We start from the raw sequence: 18,612 nt of genomic DNA, 5'->3' as shown, positions 1-18,612 counted from the left end.
GGGAAGGACTCAGAAAAAATTATGCTTGGTTTTTTCTGGCTATATTATATTTGTTAACATAAAACCTTAAAATGCAAGGAACGGCATAGCATTGTGCAGCTCCCAAGGCAATCCAGAAGAGAAATCATGACTCCAGGAATCAGAATTTCTTTTAAATAAAATTTTAGGAGATCACCTGTAGACAGTGCTTCCCCTTCATACTCAAATTCTCTCTGGTATTGATACCTCAGGATATTTTCCTTTGGCCATGCTGCTCTATGATGAAAAGATTTCAGCATAGTCCTCAGCAGATCTTCTCACTGTTTGCAACTTCCCAATACAAGAATAACTTGTACAAAAAAACAGAGAATCCTCAATCTCTTACTGCTCTGCCTTCCACGTGATGACAGCCTGGCAAGATGGTATCTAGAACTAAATGACCAGTTGTGCTATGGGGTACACTCCTGCTCCAGGGAAGGGGCATGGGATCCAGCTGTTGCTACCAGCTGTTATGCCAGAAAAAATTCCTGTAATTCATGTCTGAAACACTAGAGCAAAGGTATGATTTATAAAAAATAATTCTTCTGGATTCTCCCTTGGCAATCTGCCATTGAAGTAGAAGTTCCTGAAGAAAAAGAGTAGATTATGGGGAGAAAACTATATATTCTGTGGGTGGCAAACAAGATTATATTGTGTTCCAGCTGCCTATTACTCTTCCTCATAGCTGTTAGAGACAACCTACTGACTTACTACATGCTTTGCAGAGTTATGATGAATAAATACCTTTCCTTTATAAGTAAGGGCCATGACAGCCATGTCTATGGAGGAAGAGACCCTTCCTCCATAGGGAGAGGTAAGGGAGCCTTTGGCAGAAAGAAATATACAAGGAAAAGGCTTGCTTTTTGTCATGATTACCACAGTACAGAACAGAGCAAATCTGGGGCCTGGAGGCACCTGGTGAAAAAATGCTGGTTTCCTAGCCTTTGGTTGAAAATCTTCTTTCTGTGACGTATACCTTTAATTCTAGTATTTGGTGTTTTTTCCCTTCTTTTCACAAAAGTGCTTCATCAATGATGGTTTTATGTGCTGTTGCTCACAACAGGGGTGAGCAGGCTAATATAAGTCATAGAACCACAAACCAGATTTTGCGTAGAGATACCTCTAGAAAGAGCTCCTTGATACTATGATGCTTTCTATGACATCTCTCGAAAGTAGACTCAAAGCTATTTTTCTCTTCAGACTCTTCCTTCAGGTGGTACAAGCTACATAGAAGACAGTTTGAGTTTGGATTGTTTGGAGGGTGGCAAGAGGTTGAGTGTCCTTCTTCCTATCAAACCCAGACACAGAAAATGTAGCCATTTGCAGACAAAACACTTTATCCTCTAGTGGGACCCAGCAGTTTGCCACTTCAGACATTAGAGTAATGAAAGAGCTTGTAATGTTACTGATTGTTACCAGCACATCCTATCCCTCACCCATGCTCATGGGAGTCTTATAATCACAGAGTGGTGGAATGGCTTGGGTTGGAAGGGACCTCACAGACCATCTCATCCCAACCACCATGCCAGGGACACTTTTCACTAGAATAGGTTGCTCAGAGCCCTATCCAGGCCTGACCTTGAACACTCCCAGGGATGGGACATGCAGTACTTCAAGACAACTTCTCACAGTAAAGAATTTCTTTCTAACATCTAGTCTAAAGCTACTGTCTTTTGGTTTGAAGCCATTCCCCCTTGTCCTATTTCTACATGCTCTTGTCAAAAGCCCCTCTCTGTATTTCTTGTAGGATCAGGTGCATCAGGTAGGATCTTGCATCAGGTACTGGTAGGCTGGAATTAGGTCACCCTGCAGCCTCCTCTTTTTCAGACTCAGCAATCCCAGTTCCCTCAGCCTTTTCGTACAGGAGAGGTGCTCCATCCATCTCAACATCTTGGTGGCCTCCTCTGGACGGTCTATCAGGTCCGTGTCCTTCCTGTGCTGGGAGCCCAGAGCTGGATGCAGGTTCCAGGTAGAGCAGAATCCCCTCCCTGCCCTGCTGCCCATGCTGCTCTGGATGCAGCCCAGGGCATGTTTGGCTCTCTGGGCTGGGAGTGCCCCTGGCTGGGTCATGCCCAGCCTCTCACCCACCAGCACACCCAGTCCTGCTCACAGGGCTGCTCTCCATCCGTTCTCTTCCCAGCCTGTGCTGATACTGGGAGTGTCCTGACCCACAGGCAGCACTTTCAATTTGGTCTTGTTAAACCTCATGAGATTCCCATGGGCCCACTTTTTGAGCTTATCAAGGTCCCTCTGGATGGCATCCTGACCTTCAGGTGTCCATCTTGGAAGCTCTTGTAGGCTATCTGCTATGCAAAAAGGGGACAGAGGTCTCCATCTTCCCACCCCTGGTTGGCAATAGGCAGTTGTTAATTTGATTTTCAGGGGACTGTGGAGAGCACTGGCAGAGTGGCTTGTACTGATCAGTAGTACCACTCCTTCAGGCTACATCTTTCACTTTTGCAGAGCAACCTGCTTGCCTGTGAATTCACTGTGATCTGTCTACAGGCTGGAGCACTTCTGTCAATTCATCCTTGCTTGACTGGAGGGATACCTAGGAAAAACCCAGCATTTCAGGGACAGGAGTTTCAATACTGTCACTGCTAGCTGCCTTGCTGTGACCTGATTGTAGTGGCAACGTGCATGCTATGCCAAGCAAAACTCAGCTTGCTGTAAGACCTTAGTGTTGTGCCCTCTTTTCTTTGTGGTATGTATTCAATCTTGCAGCTTGTCATCTTTAACATTTTAGTTGCTCTGATGGGGAAAATCTGTTGTTTCTAGGGGCTGTGCAGAGCAGTGATTTTGGAGGCAAGCTGACCCTTGTCAAAAGTAGATTACAGATTATTTCAGTGGTGCAAGAGACAGATGCTTGCCAGATCAGTGATGTGGGCTGTAAAGGTTATTCTAATGCACTGGAAGAGTATGAGCTGGGGATGTGCACATAGTGACTTCATTCTGTTCATATTAGAGGTAATGGGTGAAGCCATTTGAAAATCCTGGTGACAGTACTCTCAAAGTTTTCTTTTGCATTTATACTGATAGCTTGGTAGTGTGACAAACTCATGTCCTTCAACAGAAAAAAAAAAAAAAGAAAAAAGAAAAAAAAACTTAAATAATTTGAATAAGTTATAAATCCTGAGTAGCTCTTTGTGGAAAATCATTTGTCCCCTCCAAGAAACTTTATGCCTGACAGTTAGAAAGCATACTGAATTTGTGTGTTTGTCTCTGGCATGGTGGAATACAGTTAGTACAGTTATTGCTTAATTATTAATTATTGCTTAATGACAAACACTGTGTGCTCTTCCTTCCTACAAGCTTCCACTGTGCTTGTGCTCACATAGTGAAATGTGACAGGGGGCAAAGTTGAGGTAAGTTCCATTTGTTCCTTCCTGGAGGAACATGACACTACATCTGTGCAAGATACCTGTCTGAGGATCTGAGACAAAAATTCACAAAATGCAAGTTTTCAATATGTCTGGACTCAGGATTCGGGAATCTATATAGTTTGCACAGAACTCCTGTGCACAGTGTGTATGTCTGTCTGTGAGATAACAATCAGCATAATCAACAATCACTATAACAGTCCTAGGTGGGAATTAGTACCTCTTGCTATTAGATTTTGTGTGATTACAGACACTGTATTTTCCACAAAGACCTTTCATTCTAAATAAAGTTTCCTGTCTATGGTGGTAGACCAGTTGGAAGCTCAGTCAAGATACAGTGGGTTGTGTTGTCTCTGCCATGGACTGAGAGACTAAGAGAGATCAACAAACAAACAGCAGTGATCATCAAGAATGGTCAAGGATGGAGATGCTTCTCTTGTTAAATGATCTTACAAAAAGTGAATATTTTAATATTTTATATGGTTTCTGGAGCCAAATCCTGGTTTTCCAAGCTGTGAGCAAAAACTAAAATGTCTTTCCGACCAGACTTTACTGAGGCTTCCAAGACCTTTCTTCAGTTGAACTATTTGGTCCCTGCCTGTTGGGGACTTGCAGCCAAATGTGGTGCTGACTTGAGCTATGGGAAATGGATTTTGTATAGAACTCAGTAGCTACTGTCTCTACAGAATGACAAGTCCACTAACATTCAGGCTATGAAAAACTTCTCTTGAATTTCTTTAAAGTGAGAGGTAAGTGATTACATATCACATAAGTGCTAATGCACAGAGAAGAGGGACTTTTCAACCCGTCTTCTGTACCAGGAAATAAATTCCCAGCACTCCTCCTAGACTCTCTTGCCAGGCCTAGAAAAGTCTTGAGTACATCTTTTCTTATTGGACCTTGGGTGTTGGCTTTACATGCTCTTCTGCAGTCCCTGCAAAGACAAGTGACTCAGCTGCGTGCGGCACCATACCCAAACCTGTAATTGTGTCCCATTTGGGCTCTGCAGGGGTCCAGTTTTTCAGGGAGCAGCACAACCATTAAGGTGAAAACAGATTTGTGTGGAAGATGTAGGTAGTTAAATGGAAGGCCAGTAGTTTTCTTTAAAAAGTGAAGAAAGGCTTAAGAATCTAATTTTACCTTGGTTTGAAATAAATAAAAATAGGAGGAATTTCCTTACTTGGAAAATTCCTTCATAAACTAGGTGGGGAGCTGTTGGCCCTTTACCTCTCTCCTTTTTCCTTTACTTCTAGGTAAAAACAGAGACACTATGATCACTCTGTCAATGCAATACAGACTCTCTGACCACCTTTGCCAGTAACATATTCGGAAGTTACGTGTCTCTGTTTATAAGCTGGCAGAGTTAGTTCTGCTAGGGCAAAGGCAGCATCACCTCAGAAACCTTTTTACTTCCAGATTTATTATGGACAGAGTATGGAGAATGGTTGTTGATATAGTTTAGCGCAAGCACGGAGCAAATATTCTGTTGAATTCTCCCAGTGTAACCTTACACTGTGGCATGAGAGGCAGGTTCTTCAGTTTAAGTGGTGTATAGCATCACTTTAGGCCTGTGTACTTAAGCATCTTTTGCCTTTTGAGCACTTTTCTTAAGGTCTTTCCTTATTAAAGGTCAGAGATCACGCTTCTGGATGCCTTCCAGGTAGAAGAGAGTCTACAGTCCAGGGTGGTAATGTACACTCCTTGGACCCTGCTACTCTGCTGCAAGCTGTCATGGCTTCTGTCATGGTTTCAACAGTGCTGCCAGCTTGGAAATTTAGACCTTTGTTTTTTCTACAAGCTCCTGCAGGAAATCAGAGTTTACAAACCATAACAACTTGCTGTATTTTTCACCTTAATCCAGTTGCTGAGTAGAGAGAAACATACATTTCACATAGATCTGAATTAAATAAGATCCTTCAACAGGGACACCTACAGGGGTGTGCACAGCAACTTGTTGAAGATTGCAGCAGATGATGACTATTCACTGACTATGTTGTCTGAATCCCTGGAGGTGACTAAGCTACTGATTTTAAAAAGACAAAGCTTTAAGGAGTGTGCTAAGCCTTCTGAGGCAGCCTCAGAGAAGGATCTGACCTTCCTTAAGGACATTCATATGTGCAAAATTATGTGTTCTTCTGCCATGTCCAGATGGAGTGACGGTAGAGGGAAGAAGGTATATGACTTTTGAGAAGGGATGTACCTGCAGTTGCATCCTCTCCCTCCTCTAACTTCATAGAAGGAATTGCTGCAGAGATGCATTTTCAAGTTAATGGAAGAGCAAAACTGACAGAAATGCTCCATGGAAGAAGAAGAAGGAATGGTTTCAACATCTATTGATGTAGAATAGTTAGGCCTCCTTTATGCAGAGGTCTGCAGAATGCCCCGATAAAGACAGAGGAGTTGCACAGGGGCAGTTAAACAGCACCTACATGACATCTTGTAAATGTCATTCAGTAGATGAGGCCACATTACTCTGACTGGAGGAGGCAGGCAGGAAGAGGCAAGAATCAACCTACATCTCTGAAGCTTCTTCTGCTAGCTGCATGGTTTGGTTTGGGGTTTTTTGGTACACCCATTGCTGTTTAATAAGCTGTTCAAATGGTTTACAGTTTTATAAACCTGTCAGGTTTGTTTGTCAGATAAGTGTGAAATTCCTCCAAACTAGACAAGTATTCAGATCTCCACAAACCATGAGCACCTGGGCAGACAAACCTACACAAACTACACAGCAGGGCATATGGGTCACTGAGATGACCTGGAGCTGTGAACTCCCAGATGCACTTCACAGCAGGGATGCAAATCACAGAAAAATGCAGGCAGTTTTCTGAAGGGGACAAACCTCTGATGGCACAGCAGAAATTTGCCATCTCTACATGGGTTTGTGTTCTGGAGCCAAGCATTGAGGTGGTGAGATCCAGGCTGTGTTTTTCTGTTGCTCTGCCTAGGGTGTCCCCCATCAGTACAGCAGAATGACGCTGTGTACTCCTCTGCATGCTGCCAGTGGCCTGCAGTGATGAGCATCCTACCTTGAGGATCTCCAGCTAATCTGCTCCTGGAGAACAGTCAGGCACTTTTCACAGGTTTGGTGTGCTTACCAGTCCTTACTTGATGTGACCAGATTGCCAGGGTCCCTTTGAATTGCCAGGGTGGTCTTTGCCTTTGATGGTGAAGGGAGAAGGCTAGCAGATGAATTTGTTAGGCAATAAGTAGTGTAATGTCCCAGCTGTTCCCATTCACACAGAGAGCGTTGGGATGCCTGACCTAAAGGAATGACATAGCAGTAATTCCACCCACATACTGCTAAGGTTCAGTGTTGAGGCATGTGATCTTACACCTGTCAGATTAAATAAGCTTTCCATAAGCAAGCTGGAAATGAAGCCAGTTCTTTTATGTGCTACAAAGGCAAGATGCCAAGGTCAAGGCTGGGTAGGATTTTTAGCGTGCTTGGATCACAGCATGCTTTTCTACCAAGCACATGGATGTATCTACTCTCCCAGTCAGGATCAGGTTCTTCATTTATGGTCAATGGTGTCTCTGTGTTCTCTGTTGAAGTAATGTGACTATCGTGACTGACTGGAGAGGAGACAGAAATGGCATGTCCAACAGCTCCACCATTCTCTGTGACAGCCATGGAGTTACCCCCTAAGTGAAGAGGGGCATTTGTGCCCTCTCAGACCTGTGTGGGTCTTCACAAGGTGCAAATGTATAAGATCTCCAGAGCAGGTCAAAAAGCAAGAGGAACCCAACTCTCTACAGCTGCTTCAGGAAGAAAGGAAAACTTAGCCAGAACTGTGGTTTGTGAACTGGTGTGTTGTCTCATTAGCATCACCAGTTTGGAAGGCTACTGGCAGATAGAAGGTGGCAAGTCTCTGAATTGTATCACACCGTGCTCGTAAGGGACGTTCTCTCCCTCTTTCCTTTCTCTGTAAATACAGGCATGAATGTAGAATTGTACTCTTCCTGAGTACAGAAGTTAGGACTGAAAGTAGTTGTGACACCAACAACTGCCACATATGATAGCAGATCTCTGAGCATTAGACAATATAAGTATCCTTAGCTAACAACCTAGATTGGACAAAAGCTTAAAGATAGGGGTTTGACCTAATAATTTTATCTTACAAATGAGAAGCGCTTTTCAGCAGCAGAGGATCCCCGTGCAGTACATCTGCCAAGCATGGCCCTGTGACACGAGGAGAGGGGCTGGGGTGCCCCATCGGTCAGTGCTGAAAGCCTCAGGGCCAGCGGGCAAGCTGCCACACACAAGGCAAAGGGAGGAAGCCTCAGTAAGAATATTCTGATGTGAGGCACTGAGACTCTGAAACAATTTGCTAATTCAGTCAGAATGTAAGGATCAAAACACAAACCCCAGCTCTATGTATTAATTCCTTCTTTTGGGTCTTTTCTACCAGTGCTTTGAAAATAACAAGCAAAAAGCTGAATATGATTCAAGTACCAGAATTAGCCCTGTGGATCCTGGCCATTGCTCTGTGCTAACCAGATAGACGAGTTTGTTCCCTTTCCACTGCAGAAAATCCAATTTCCTCTTCCCACTTCATGCGCTATGTCTTGGGGAAGTTTTATATTTATTGAGGTGAACATGCTTGTCATATCTGCAATTAAAATGTATAAAGAGGGAAACAAATTCTACTGTTACCCCAGTCTTGGTATTTCTAATCTAAGTTCTTACCAAGTGAAAAATAATGCATGGAGATCCTCACCAGACATTTGCTTAGGGGGAAACCAGCATAAGCAATTATAGCTTCAGCTTGGATGCCTTAAAATCCTTGTGATTTATTTTTCATTTCTAGATAAACCTTGTATAGGAATTTCTCTGTATATTCAGCTGCAATCAGAGGTGTTTCCACCTTTACAGTAAGGCTTTACAACAGCCTCACTGGCAGTATAAAGAGGTATTTAAGGAGTGTATGGGGCATGAGGGTAAACAAGAGACTTTTATTTGAAGCTGTGGAAATGTGATTAAATTATGCCCACAGACCAAGTCCTAGCTTTCTTCTTTTCAGCAGCAGACAGTGAAAGACATTGAATGGCATGGATTTACACCAAAGCCAGTTAGTAGCAACATGAGAGTAGGGAAAGTTAATGAACTGATTTTCTACAAGTAGTCTACTCAGCCTAATGAAACTCCCTATTGTTTACTTTTGTGAATGAGAATGTAAAGTCTGCTTAACATTCCTTACCCAAAATATATTTTTAAGAAAAATACAGAGAAAAAATATTTTATTAAAAAGTAGCTTATTTGAGAATTTTGCTGTTTGTCTAGAGAAAATAGAAGTTTCAGATTTTATTCTGCGTGACATAATCTAGAAAATTCACCTTATTTTTAGGAAGAAAGGCAATTTGTTAGATGAAGACAGAATTTTTCATCTAGCTCAGGCTGCAGTAGGAGAAGGTCAGTGCTAGAAAGCTATATGTATCATCTTGGAGGTTAGCTGTAGTTGGCACTAGGTAATGAGGTGTAGTTGCCTGTCGTTTATAACTGCTATTAAGGATTATCCAGAATAATGGATAAATCATTTCATGATTTATACTAACAGGCTCTATACAGTTTTTGAGCCCTTTCCAGAAATAACTCTGGAGAATTACTCTTTCCAGAGAAGGTTGCTTCTGTACTCAGGTAACCTCCAGCTCTTACCCATTTTCAGGGTTAGTGTAAAAACTTCAAAGTTCTGGAAGACATGCTGATGGAATTAATAGAAGGTGGGAATCTGACATTTATATGGTAACTGTTTGCTTCATTGTCACATCTCACAGAAAGGATCCTCCTGGTCACCTCCCAGCAGCCACTAAAGAGCTGATGCTCACGATCAAATTGTAAATGCACAGGAAAGTGAGACTTTTTTTCCTGTCAGCAGCTGAAGGGAAGCAGCATCTGTAGGTGTCAGTCCATATTCACTTCAGAAATGGGAGGAAAGAAGGGAAGTTCACTAAAACTTTTCATACTTCAAGGACTCATTATAGTGGTGGCCCAGTCAAAAATGCCCATGTATTAGACCTGAAGCTGTTTCCACTGACCCAGTAGCATTCAGTGAAAGGAAGATTTGCATATAATATCTGAGTTGCATAAAAATGGGTATTACTGGTCCATCAAAGTGGGGATTTCCCTATGGGATACCAGAGAAACCATGTTTTGTCCTCAAATAATTTTACTTCACCATCTCAATGAGATATTTTTCCATTATGTCCCCTTTCAAAATTGCTAATGAGGGAATTTTTGAAAAGGAAATTCCTTCCCGTGTTCATCAGTTTTTGGTAAGGGCTGTTGTTCTGGGAGAAGTGCCATCCTTTTATTTGTTGTTTGAGATGCATGGTGATTTTAATTAAGCAGTCATTGTCTGTGTGCATCATAGTGGTTTCCTTCAGTGACCAGAGAGCTATAATTACAAGCACACAGAGCAGCTGAAATTTTTGCTGCAGCCCTTTAGAGATTTGTGGGAATTGCTGTCCTCACCAGATCGTAGAGACGATCCCTACTCCTCCTGGACAGTATTGACTTGCATAGTCTCAGCTATGACATTGGCAGTGGGTAGTGGGTTTGTGGCAGTCAGGAAATATTCATCATTCAAAAGCCCTGAGCTGCAGTTAGTGTTATGGGGTTACAAACTCCTCCTCTGATATCCCAAACAGACCAGTTGATTATTTCATGTCTCATGCTTGAACACTGTGTTAGGGGCAATACACATGTGGAAGCAGAGCTATTCCATCTGCTTTAGCAGGTCAGCACAGGAGAACCCCATCCTTTGATATAGTGCAAAATCAGCCCTAACTCTTAGATGAAATAGACCAAATAAATTTTACAAGAACTATTATTCTGCATGCAGGTGACAAAAATGATCAATAAAGGGGCCTTCAGACCAGAAATATTTGTTCCTTTACTGGGAGAACATTTAGGTTGGTTGCTGGTACCCATGTCACTTTACCACCCTTGGTCTCTCAAATCACCCTTACTTTGTGCATAAGCAAGTAACTTCTCTGACCCTCACTAGTAGGGAAAAGAGATGCAAAGTTTCAGTGAAAGTTACCTTATTGCAAGTAATTCTGCCTTACCTTTAGCAGGGGCTAAAGGTAAGGTTCAATATATGAAAAACAAAGCATTTCCATAATTTCCAGGCTCTTCTAGTTACTCTGTTACCTGGTTCTGACTTGGTGAATTAATATACAATACAAACATGCCATGTCATTTGGTGCGTGCTGTGGCAAGCTGTCTGGGTAATGAGAGTCAACCCTTGTGACAATAATCTCGTTTTATACCAGTTTCACAAGAGAGGAGGTAGAGGGCATAGCTGGTCATGAGTTGTTCACCTTGTCTCCAGTCTCAGCTTTGCTTCCTGCTGTGTGTACAACTGTGGAAAGAGCAGGCATGAGGAAGGGAGCTAAACCCAGCCCTTACCAATTTTAAGTGGATTTCATTTGTTCCCCTGAGGCATTTGTCTGCTGCATCTGTGCAGTTGAGAACTCCTGTTGTTCATTCCTCTATAACCCATCTGCTTCTTGCTTGGAGTAATGGAAATGGACACAGCTTTATCACAAAGTATGTGGGTTTGTAGAAGATAATGAAAATCATTGCAGCAGCAGGCTGTATCCTGCTATCCCTGCATCCCATCTAGAACTTTCCAACATACAACTTGCTTCAATTAGGTATCAAGGTGGTCCAGTAAGGTGGGCTACCAAGGTCTTGGGCACCTAGGAATCTTGAAATAATGACTGTGTTTTCAGAAATAAGCCTTCTGCACAGGAGAAGTGTAAGTGAAGGAGGGTGTCAGTCTTTTAGATGCTACACAGAAGCAGAGAGTGCAGTTCTCTTAAGTTCAGGAGCTGTATTCCAGTATACAAGTGCAGGGAAGTTGGCCCTCGCTCATGTTTCAAGCAAAACAAAGCTTAGGGAGGTGGCCATGAGATTTCAGGGAACTAGGGCAGAGAGGGTCTTGCAGGAAAATGCCTAAGGGAATAAAGCCAGTAGCTTACATTTATGTCTTGTTGATCATGTAATTGCAGAGAAAAAATGGATCTCAAGACAAGCAAAGGCTTGATTCTACCTGGAGCATGGCAGGAGAGGAGCTGCAGCAAGAGTCATTTCCAATAATTGGAAACAACATATATTTTTCCCAGTGCTCAAAACAGGACAAACCAGACAAGCCCCCAGCTTGCAATTACAGAGTCTGCATGGCTATATGTAACATGATTTTCACCAAGAATAGTCATGCAGACAATTGGCAGCAAGTATTGAAGGTGGGCATTGATAATCCAAAAGGAGATGATCCATCTTGCCACCATCCTTGGAGGTGTGTGTATTCTGATATAAGAGTGTCTCTGCTTCAGTTCTGCCTGTTCTGGTGCTGTGATTTGTGCTGCCTGCTGTTCACACCAGCAGGTAACATTCACAACTGGAGTCTGCAAAGTGCTGCCAATACTGGGCTGCATCGTTGCAACTGCTAGGTATGGTTGGTCTCAGGAGAGTTTCCTGCTTTCAGGCACAAGGGGAAAATAAAGAGGTGACCTGGCATGAATGAGGAAGGGGGGAGGGGGAGAGGGAAAGGGGGGGGGGGAAGGAGAGAAAAAGAAGAGAGTAAAGTAACCTGTCTCTCTCAATGTTTTCTTTCCTGTGAACCGTTGCTCCAAACAGCAAAAGAGAAAACAAATATACAGATTTGATTTAACTTATGAGACACATGTAGTCACCACAGTGAAAATGGTGACCACCACCACCCTGTGAAAGTTTCAGTTTCCCTGAGGAGTGGAGTTTTGGGATTACGACAACTGCAGGTTGAAATTTTGTGCAGAACCCAGAGTGTTCTGCCAAAATTCTCTGTGTCTCTGAAATGGCAATAGAAAAATGAGATATCAGGAGCTCTTTTGCTTGGATTTTTTTTTCTTCCCCACTTTCCACCCTAAAAATATTTGAGTTTTAAATACACGGGGAATAATATCTATCAATCAGGCAGAGCAAAGAAAATAGTCACTTGCTGAAGAAATAATGTAATTCTTTGATAACAGTTTTTTGTAACTGTTTTCCTTGCTTTTAAGAAGACTATAGTTCTCCTCCAGTTGTGCCATTTTTAGGTGCATTTATTTTGCATTGTCACAACAGACAAACATTGTCACAACATTTGTATTGTCACAACCTCTGTGTCAAGCTGGATGCTTGCTTGGCATGCAGGATGATTTTAATGGGATTAAAGAAAACAACCTCAACCTCTGAAACTACTGATGCAGTGATGTGCCACCCTTCTCCTCAAGGCTCACATGACCTCTGTTGGATTTTTTGTTGAGTTTGGGATGTTTTCTTTTATCCCAGCATGTTCTTTTGGATACTTGTACCATGAGCCTTAGCCTGACATCAATTTTAGGCCTGTATTTTCACAGTGAGGTCAATCAAATAGTGCTTAGCTTCCGTGCTGCTTCATGGTGTGCTTTCTCCACAGGGCTGAGCTGGCTTTAAAGCAAAGAAATCAGATGATTCTGCCAGTGCAAGTAGATCAAAGGGCTTTACCAGCTCTTTACTGCCCCAAGGATTGGTAGAGGTGCATGTTTCTCCACAGACAGTTATGGCTTGGTGGGCTGAGTAATCTCTGTATTCCCACACTCTGCAGTCAGATTTATAAGCAAGAACAAAGATTATTTTGTAATGGAAAAATGAAGGATTCTCTGACTGCAGTATTACAGAGATTAGTTTTGGTATAACTTGTTTTCTTCAAGATCCTATACTTGCTTTGGGTCTGAGTTTTTTGTAATTCGTGGCACTAGTTTGTGCTTGTTTAGTTGTTTTGACTGAAAGAGTTTGACAAATGTGATACTAAACTCTAGGTTGTTTTGATCAATGTAATGCACTATTCAGACAAGAAAGTCAGTAGTTGTTAAGATTAACAAGAAAGAAAGATAAAAACCTACAAAAACTTAGCAGAAGACCTTAAAATTATATGTGGTTCAGGGGCTTCCTGAACCAGGTGTATTTCAGTTTCTGTAGTAAGCTGTCTTCACGATATTCCTTCTCTTTGACTGTCCCCAGGCTCCCCTGGGACATCCATCACATTCTAGAACCCACAGCATCCTGAGGCATGGATTTCCACAGCAGACCATTGCATTGGCTTCATACCTGCCCCATCCTGTTTCACTTGATGGCCCTTTTTTCCTCTCTGTGGAAACACAGTGAGCAGAAATGTCTGCTGGCTGTTTCTATGATTTTAGTGATCTCTATTTGATCCTCCCAATGCCTCTTGCTCTTCCAAGTGCAAGGATTCTTACTGACAATCTCATATATTTGGTTTTTAGCAGTAGGAAGATGCCCCTGACCAACTTTAGTGCTAAGAATTTAATCCTTTCCAAATCTACTTTCTTGGATATAAATTTATTATAAATTAAAATAAATAAATAATACAGGTTGTACATCCATGTATAAATGCCTGAATACAAATCTCATTTTTCCACAACATGAATCAACTTCCTGTTTGACCTCTCTTCTTTTCCCATCCTGTAGATCTGAGTGGGGAAAAAAAAGTATTTTAGCTTTCTCATTTTCCCTGTAATTTGGTGAAGTGACAGATGCAAAAGTTAAATCCTGTTTTGCTCATTAATATCTCAAATATTCAGAGTACCCTAAAACTACCTCCCAAATGGAACTCCTCTACCATTTTGGAAGGGTAACTATCTGTGACAACTATCTGTATTCTTAAAAAAGCAGCACACCTCAGAAAGATACAAGAGTTTTCCTTTGAACATGCCACAATCACAATAAAACTAGTTCCAGTCTTTCCACCTCTCTTCAATCCAGTTTCTGGAGTAAACTTTTTTGTTTAAAGCAAGCCTTTTATTTTCTTGGTGCCAGGACCCTTAGAAATTTGTAATTTAGCAGGAATACCTAGAAAAAAAAGTTTTCTGTAAGAAGATGGACAAAGTAATGCGGAAGATGTATTGGGTTACTCATAGAAAAGTGCTTTAACAAATGCTCAAATGTGCTTCAAATCCCACATTTTCAGTAAACTACTGAATTAGAGGACTGTTAAAGTGGAGGATGACATCATGTCTAAAACCTTGACATGATGAGTTTCGTAGGATTTTTGTGGTCCAGTCCATTCTTCTACTGTTCTAAAACCTGCTTACATAAACCAGGTACTCATATAGTCCCAAGCTTCAGTGAATGGGATAAACCTAAATGCAATGTGATATAGTGGCCTGAAGGCGGAATGCCCTGATAGCTGATTGATTTGCACAGTCTTTCGGGGCGGGGGGAAAGAGTACTTTTGTTTTCATATTTCTCAGCCATAACTTGTATAAAATCAGAGGATAAAGGCATACACACTCAGGCTGTCTGAATGCCAGTGAAATGGAAATGTGAGCAATATTCCAATTTAACTCCACAGAAATCCACTAGTTAGTAAGTAGTTCAAGTATTTTAGTGCCTGCTGTGTTGCTGCCTACAGGGAAAATACTCTAAGTGCTTTCCCTTTCTCAAAAAGAAAAGGAGTTTTCATCTATCTTTTATAAGGCTTTCTTGTCACATCCATTATACAGCATGACATAACCAGCCAAAGGATCTATAGTGGTGGTTTCTATTACATATTTTAGTAGCAAGTTCTTTGTGGACGGTAGAATACATACACATATACATGTGTATATATATATTTATGTGTATGTGTGTGCGTGCATACAAACTTATGTATAAACATATGTGTGTGTGTGTGTATATATATATATATATATATATATATATATATATATATATAGACGCACTTATCAATCTAGATCACTTAGCAGTGAAGATGTGTGTCCCTTATGCTGGCCTATGGAGTGTCAAATGTGGGGTGTTAATGCCTACATATATGAAATCCAATATTTTTTCGCCTGGCCAGTTTGAATAAAAGGGCAGAATTATCCTTATTCTAAGAATATTAGGCCATTACTGCAACAGCTTTTAGAACAGCTTTATTCTGGTCCATGTCTGACCAGCTGTTTGAGAACAAAACAGAAAACAAATTCTGGTTTTCAGACTCCATGTATGCTGTTAGTGTCACAGAATGAAAAAAAAGGCAAGAAATGTCCCTGAATAATATTGGGGTTTTAAGCCCATAACCATCTAATACGCTATTCACTTCAAGTTTGGAAAGGGCTAATGCAGACTGGAGGATAGGAGTGATGATCCACAGATCACAGTTCTTTATCAGAAGGATTTTTAAAGGTGCACAAAAATTCTGTATGCCTGTATGTGCATAAATGAAAACTGTCTTCTGTGTGTGACCAGTGAGATGTCAAGGTTTGTAACATTTTAGTTACTGGAAATTCTGATTTTCCTACTCTATAACAACTTCAGCAGATCTGTTAGAGCAAGAGGAGGGCCAACAGGATGATTAGAGGGATGGAGCAGCTCTCCTAGGGAAAGGCTAAGAGAATTGGTATTTCTCAGTTTGAAAAAGAGAAGGCATGAACTGATTTCAGCCTACCCATACCTGAAGGGACCCTACAAGAAACACAGAGAGGGACTTTTGACAAGAGCATGTAGAGACAGGACAAGGGGAAATGGCTTCAAACCAAAAGAAAGTAGCTTTAGATTAGATGTTAGGAAGAAATTCTTTACTGTGAGGGTGGTGAGGTACTAGAACGGGTTGCCTGAAAGTTTTGGGTGCCCTGGGAGAGTCCAGGGTGAGGCTGGATGGGGCCCTGAGCAACAGGTTTTGGTGAAAGGTGACTCTGCCCTTGGCAGGTTGGTTGGAACAAGATAGTCTTTCAGGTCTCTTCCCACACAGACCATTCCATGATTCTAGGATTCTATTCTATGAGGATATATTTTGTTCAGCAGTAGTCTTACATGTTGCAGACAATGCGGACTGTGTGTGTAAATGTAGATTTAAACGAAAAATCAGCATGTAAGAGTGTGCAAAACATTACAGAACAGCTTAGTGTATGCAACATCTAGCTATTCTGCTTCTTATGGGTTCATTAGTCCAGCCTTTCCATCACCATTCTGGCATCTAGCTCTTTGGCAGAAGTGGTCCAGGCTTTGTTTTTAGTGAACTTGACATTAACTAATAATTTTTTTGAAGTTTCCTGATCTTCCTTGTAAAAGTAATGTTTTCCTCCCAAAATGCCTTGTTTGACATCCAGCATAAAGATGATTAATTCTGCATAGGCAGAATCTTATCATATACTCTTAAGGATGAGGCATGAAGGCTTGAAATCCCTGGAAAGCAGAGAATTCCCAGAGCATCAGTGGGACACTTAGAAATAAGTAAGAAGAACTATTTTGTGGATTTAAGGAATCCCCAAATGTTTTCAAACCCAACCTTACAGTTACTGAAATATTTAAATAACAAAAAAAAATAGGTTTGCAGATAAGAAATAAAAACCATTGTTCCAGTAAAAACAGAGGCTGACTGCCTTCATTTATTACTCAGTATTTCTGTCTTGGCTGCAAAATCTAAAATGAGAAAAGGTCTTGAGGAGAGGGAACCTCGTCCAGGATGGGGATGGATGGATGGATGGATGGATGGATGGATGGATGGATGGATGGATGGATGGATGGATGGATGGATGAGGAGAAATGCTCCCAAGAAAGTGCAGAAGGCTGACAAAAGCAAAGAGTTTACCTGCTTAAGAGGAAGGTGTTGCAGGGGGAAAAGCAGGTCATTCTCCTCTTGAAACACCTGAGAGAGTCTGCTGCCTGCTGAAGGGGCAGCCTGGGCACAGGCGAGTGGCGATGAGCAGGGCTGTAACAGCTAAGCTGTGCACAGGACTCTGCTGTCCTTGGCACCACTTGGTCACTCCAGCTTAGGGAGCTGGTAAGGGCCAGCTGCTGGCATGGGCTGGTGACTTGAATGTTAAACACAGACAGCGGGACATTACCAATCCCATTTACTTTTTATGTAAATCCCAGCAATCTTGCTGAAACATCTTCCCCTGTTGAGTCTAGGGAAAGCCTTACCACCAACCCTGCTGGGGAAAAATGAGGTCTGCAGACTGCTCTCTTCCTCCATTATGCCACCCCTGCTTTTGTGACATCTTGCTGTCACAAGAGTGCACCCCACTATCCATGGTTTTGGCCCCAGCATGTCAAATGGAAAATCACATCTTTGTCCCTTTAACTTCTCTCTTAGCTGTTATGCCTGTTTTCTCCCCTCCTCTGGGACTGTGCACTGTTGCTGCTCCGGCTGCTGGGAGCAAGCGAGGAGAATTTCTCCTACTGGCAAGTAACCAGCCAGTCTGGGGCTGGCATCTTCCCAGGACGCTGCTGTTTGCATACCAGCAGGCAGAGGAGCAGGTGAAATGGGACTGGTGACATCTGTACAGATGTGTTTGACTGCTTACATGCTGTTACGAATCTGCTACCCTTAAAGCCTCCATTTCTCTGACGAGATATCTCTCCCTCTCTCTCTCTCTCTCTCTCTCTCTCTCTCTCTTTCTGTCTCTTCCCCTCTCTCTCCCTCTCTCTCTCTTTCTCTCAAAATTATTTTTCCAAGGAGAAAAGGAAAAGGCAGACAGAAATAGAAGGCAAGAGACAACAGCTTGAGGACCAGATACTTCAGCTGCAGCATTTCAAGGTAAGGGACTGATGCCAGAAATGATGGATTGACTAAATCTGTTCATTATTAGACATGCAGATCACACGTCTGAAAGCTGGGAAAAGCCCAATCTGACATGAAGCAGCTTTCACTGCCGGAGCCTATCTCTTACAGTGATCATGTCCTGCCTGCTTTTCATTCCGTGTGTTTCATGCACAGGACCATGTTGTTTAAACGGTTTAGGAGCATGGAGTCGGGAGGGTGTGGGTGCAGGCAGCACAACAGTGCTGACATTATTAAATGCTGTTATTTATTATACATAATGATGAGACACCAATCGCTGTGGCTTGGGTGTGCACTGCATGGCTTCAGCCAGCACTTTCTGCCTGCAGAGCTGTGTTGGATTTCTCTGGTGCCTGTTGTTAGGTTTTGTGTGTGTGCATTGCAGAAGGAGTGTTAGTTAGCGTGCATCTGTGTATGTGTGTAAAGATTTCATTGTAGGATGAAGTTATTAGGTGTGCATAGCATAACAAAATGGGCATGTATGTACATGCAGGGAAGGTGTTGATGCATATGTGTGTATCTACATGGAGAGGCGCCTTGATATTTAACAGGGTGCCGAGCAATCCCAGTCCCTGTTGGTCTCCATGACAGCTGCAGATAGCATCATTTGAAAGCCATCCTTTCTGTTTCTATTGCTTATCCCT

General features: G+C 42.1%; 1 protein-coding gene across 6 annotated transcripts in view; it reads left to right on the top strand.

Moving 5' to 3' along the window:
- PALM2AKAP2 (PALM2 and AKAP2 fusion) overlaps positions 1-18,612 on the top strand; it is a 266,196-nt gene that overhangs the window by 32,435 nt on the left and 215,149 nt on the right. For 5 of the 6 annotated variants that reach the window (XM_074533560.1, XM_014271541.3, XM_074533558.1 and 2 more), the window contains exon 3: positions 17,864-17,944. In XM_074533560.1, the coding sequence (XP_074389661.1) occupies positions 17,864-17,944 (81 nt within the window). Of the gene's footprint in view, positions 1-17,399; positions 17,665-17,863; positions 17,945-18,612 lie in introns of those variants that run through there. The other variant, XM_074533559.1, reaches the window with a different exon arrangement.

This window comes from Zonotrichia albicollis, chromosome Z, assembly GCF_047830755.1.
Source record: "Zonotrichia albicollis isolate bZonAlb1 chromosome Z, bZonAlb1.hap1, whole genome shotgun sequence".
Lineage (NCBI taxonomy): Eukaryota > Metazoa > Chordata > Aves > Passeriformes > Passerellidae > Zonotrichia > Zonotrichia albicollis.
The sequence above is the reverse complement of the archived record's forward strand: the minus strand, read 5'-3'. Positions and strand labels throughout refer to the sequence as shown.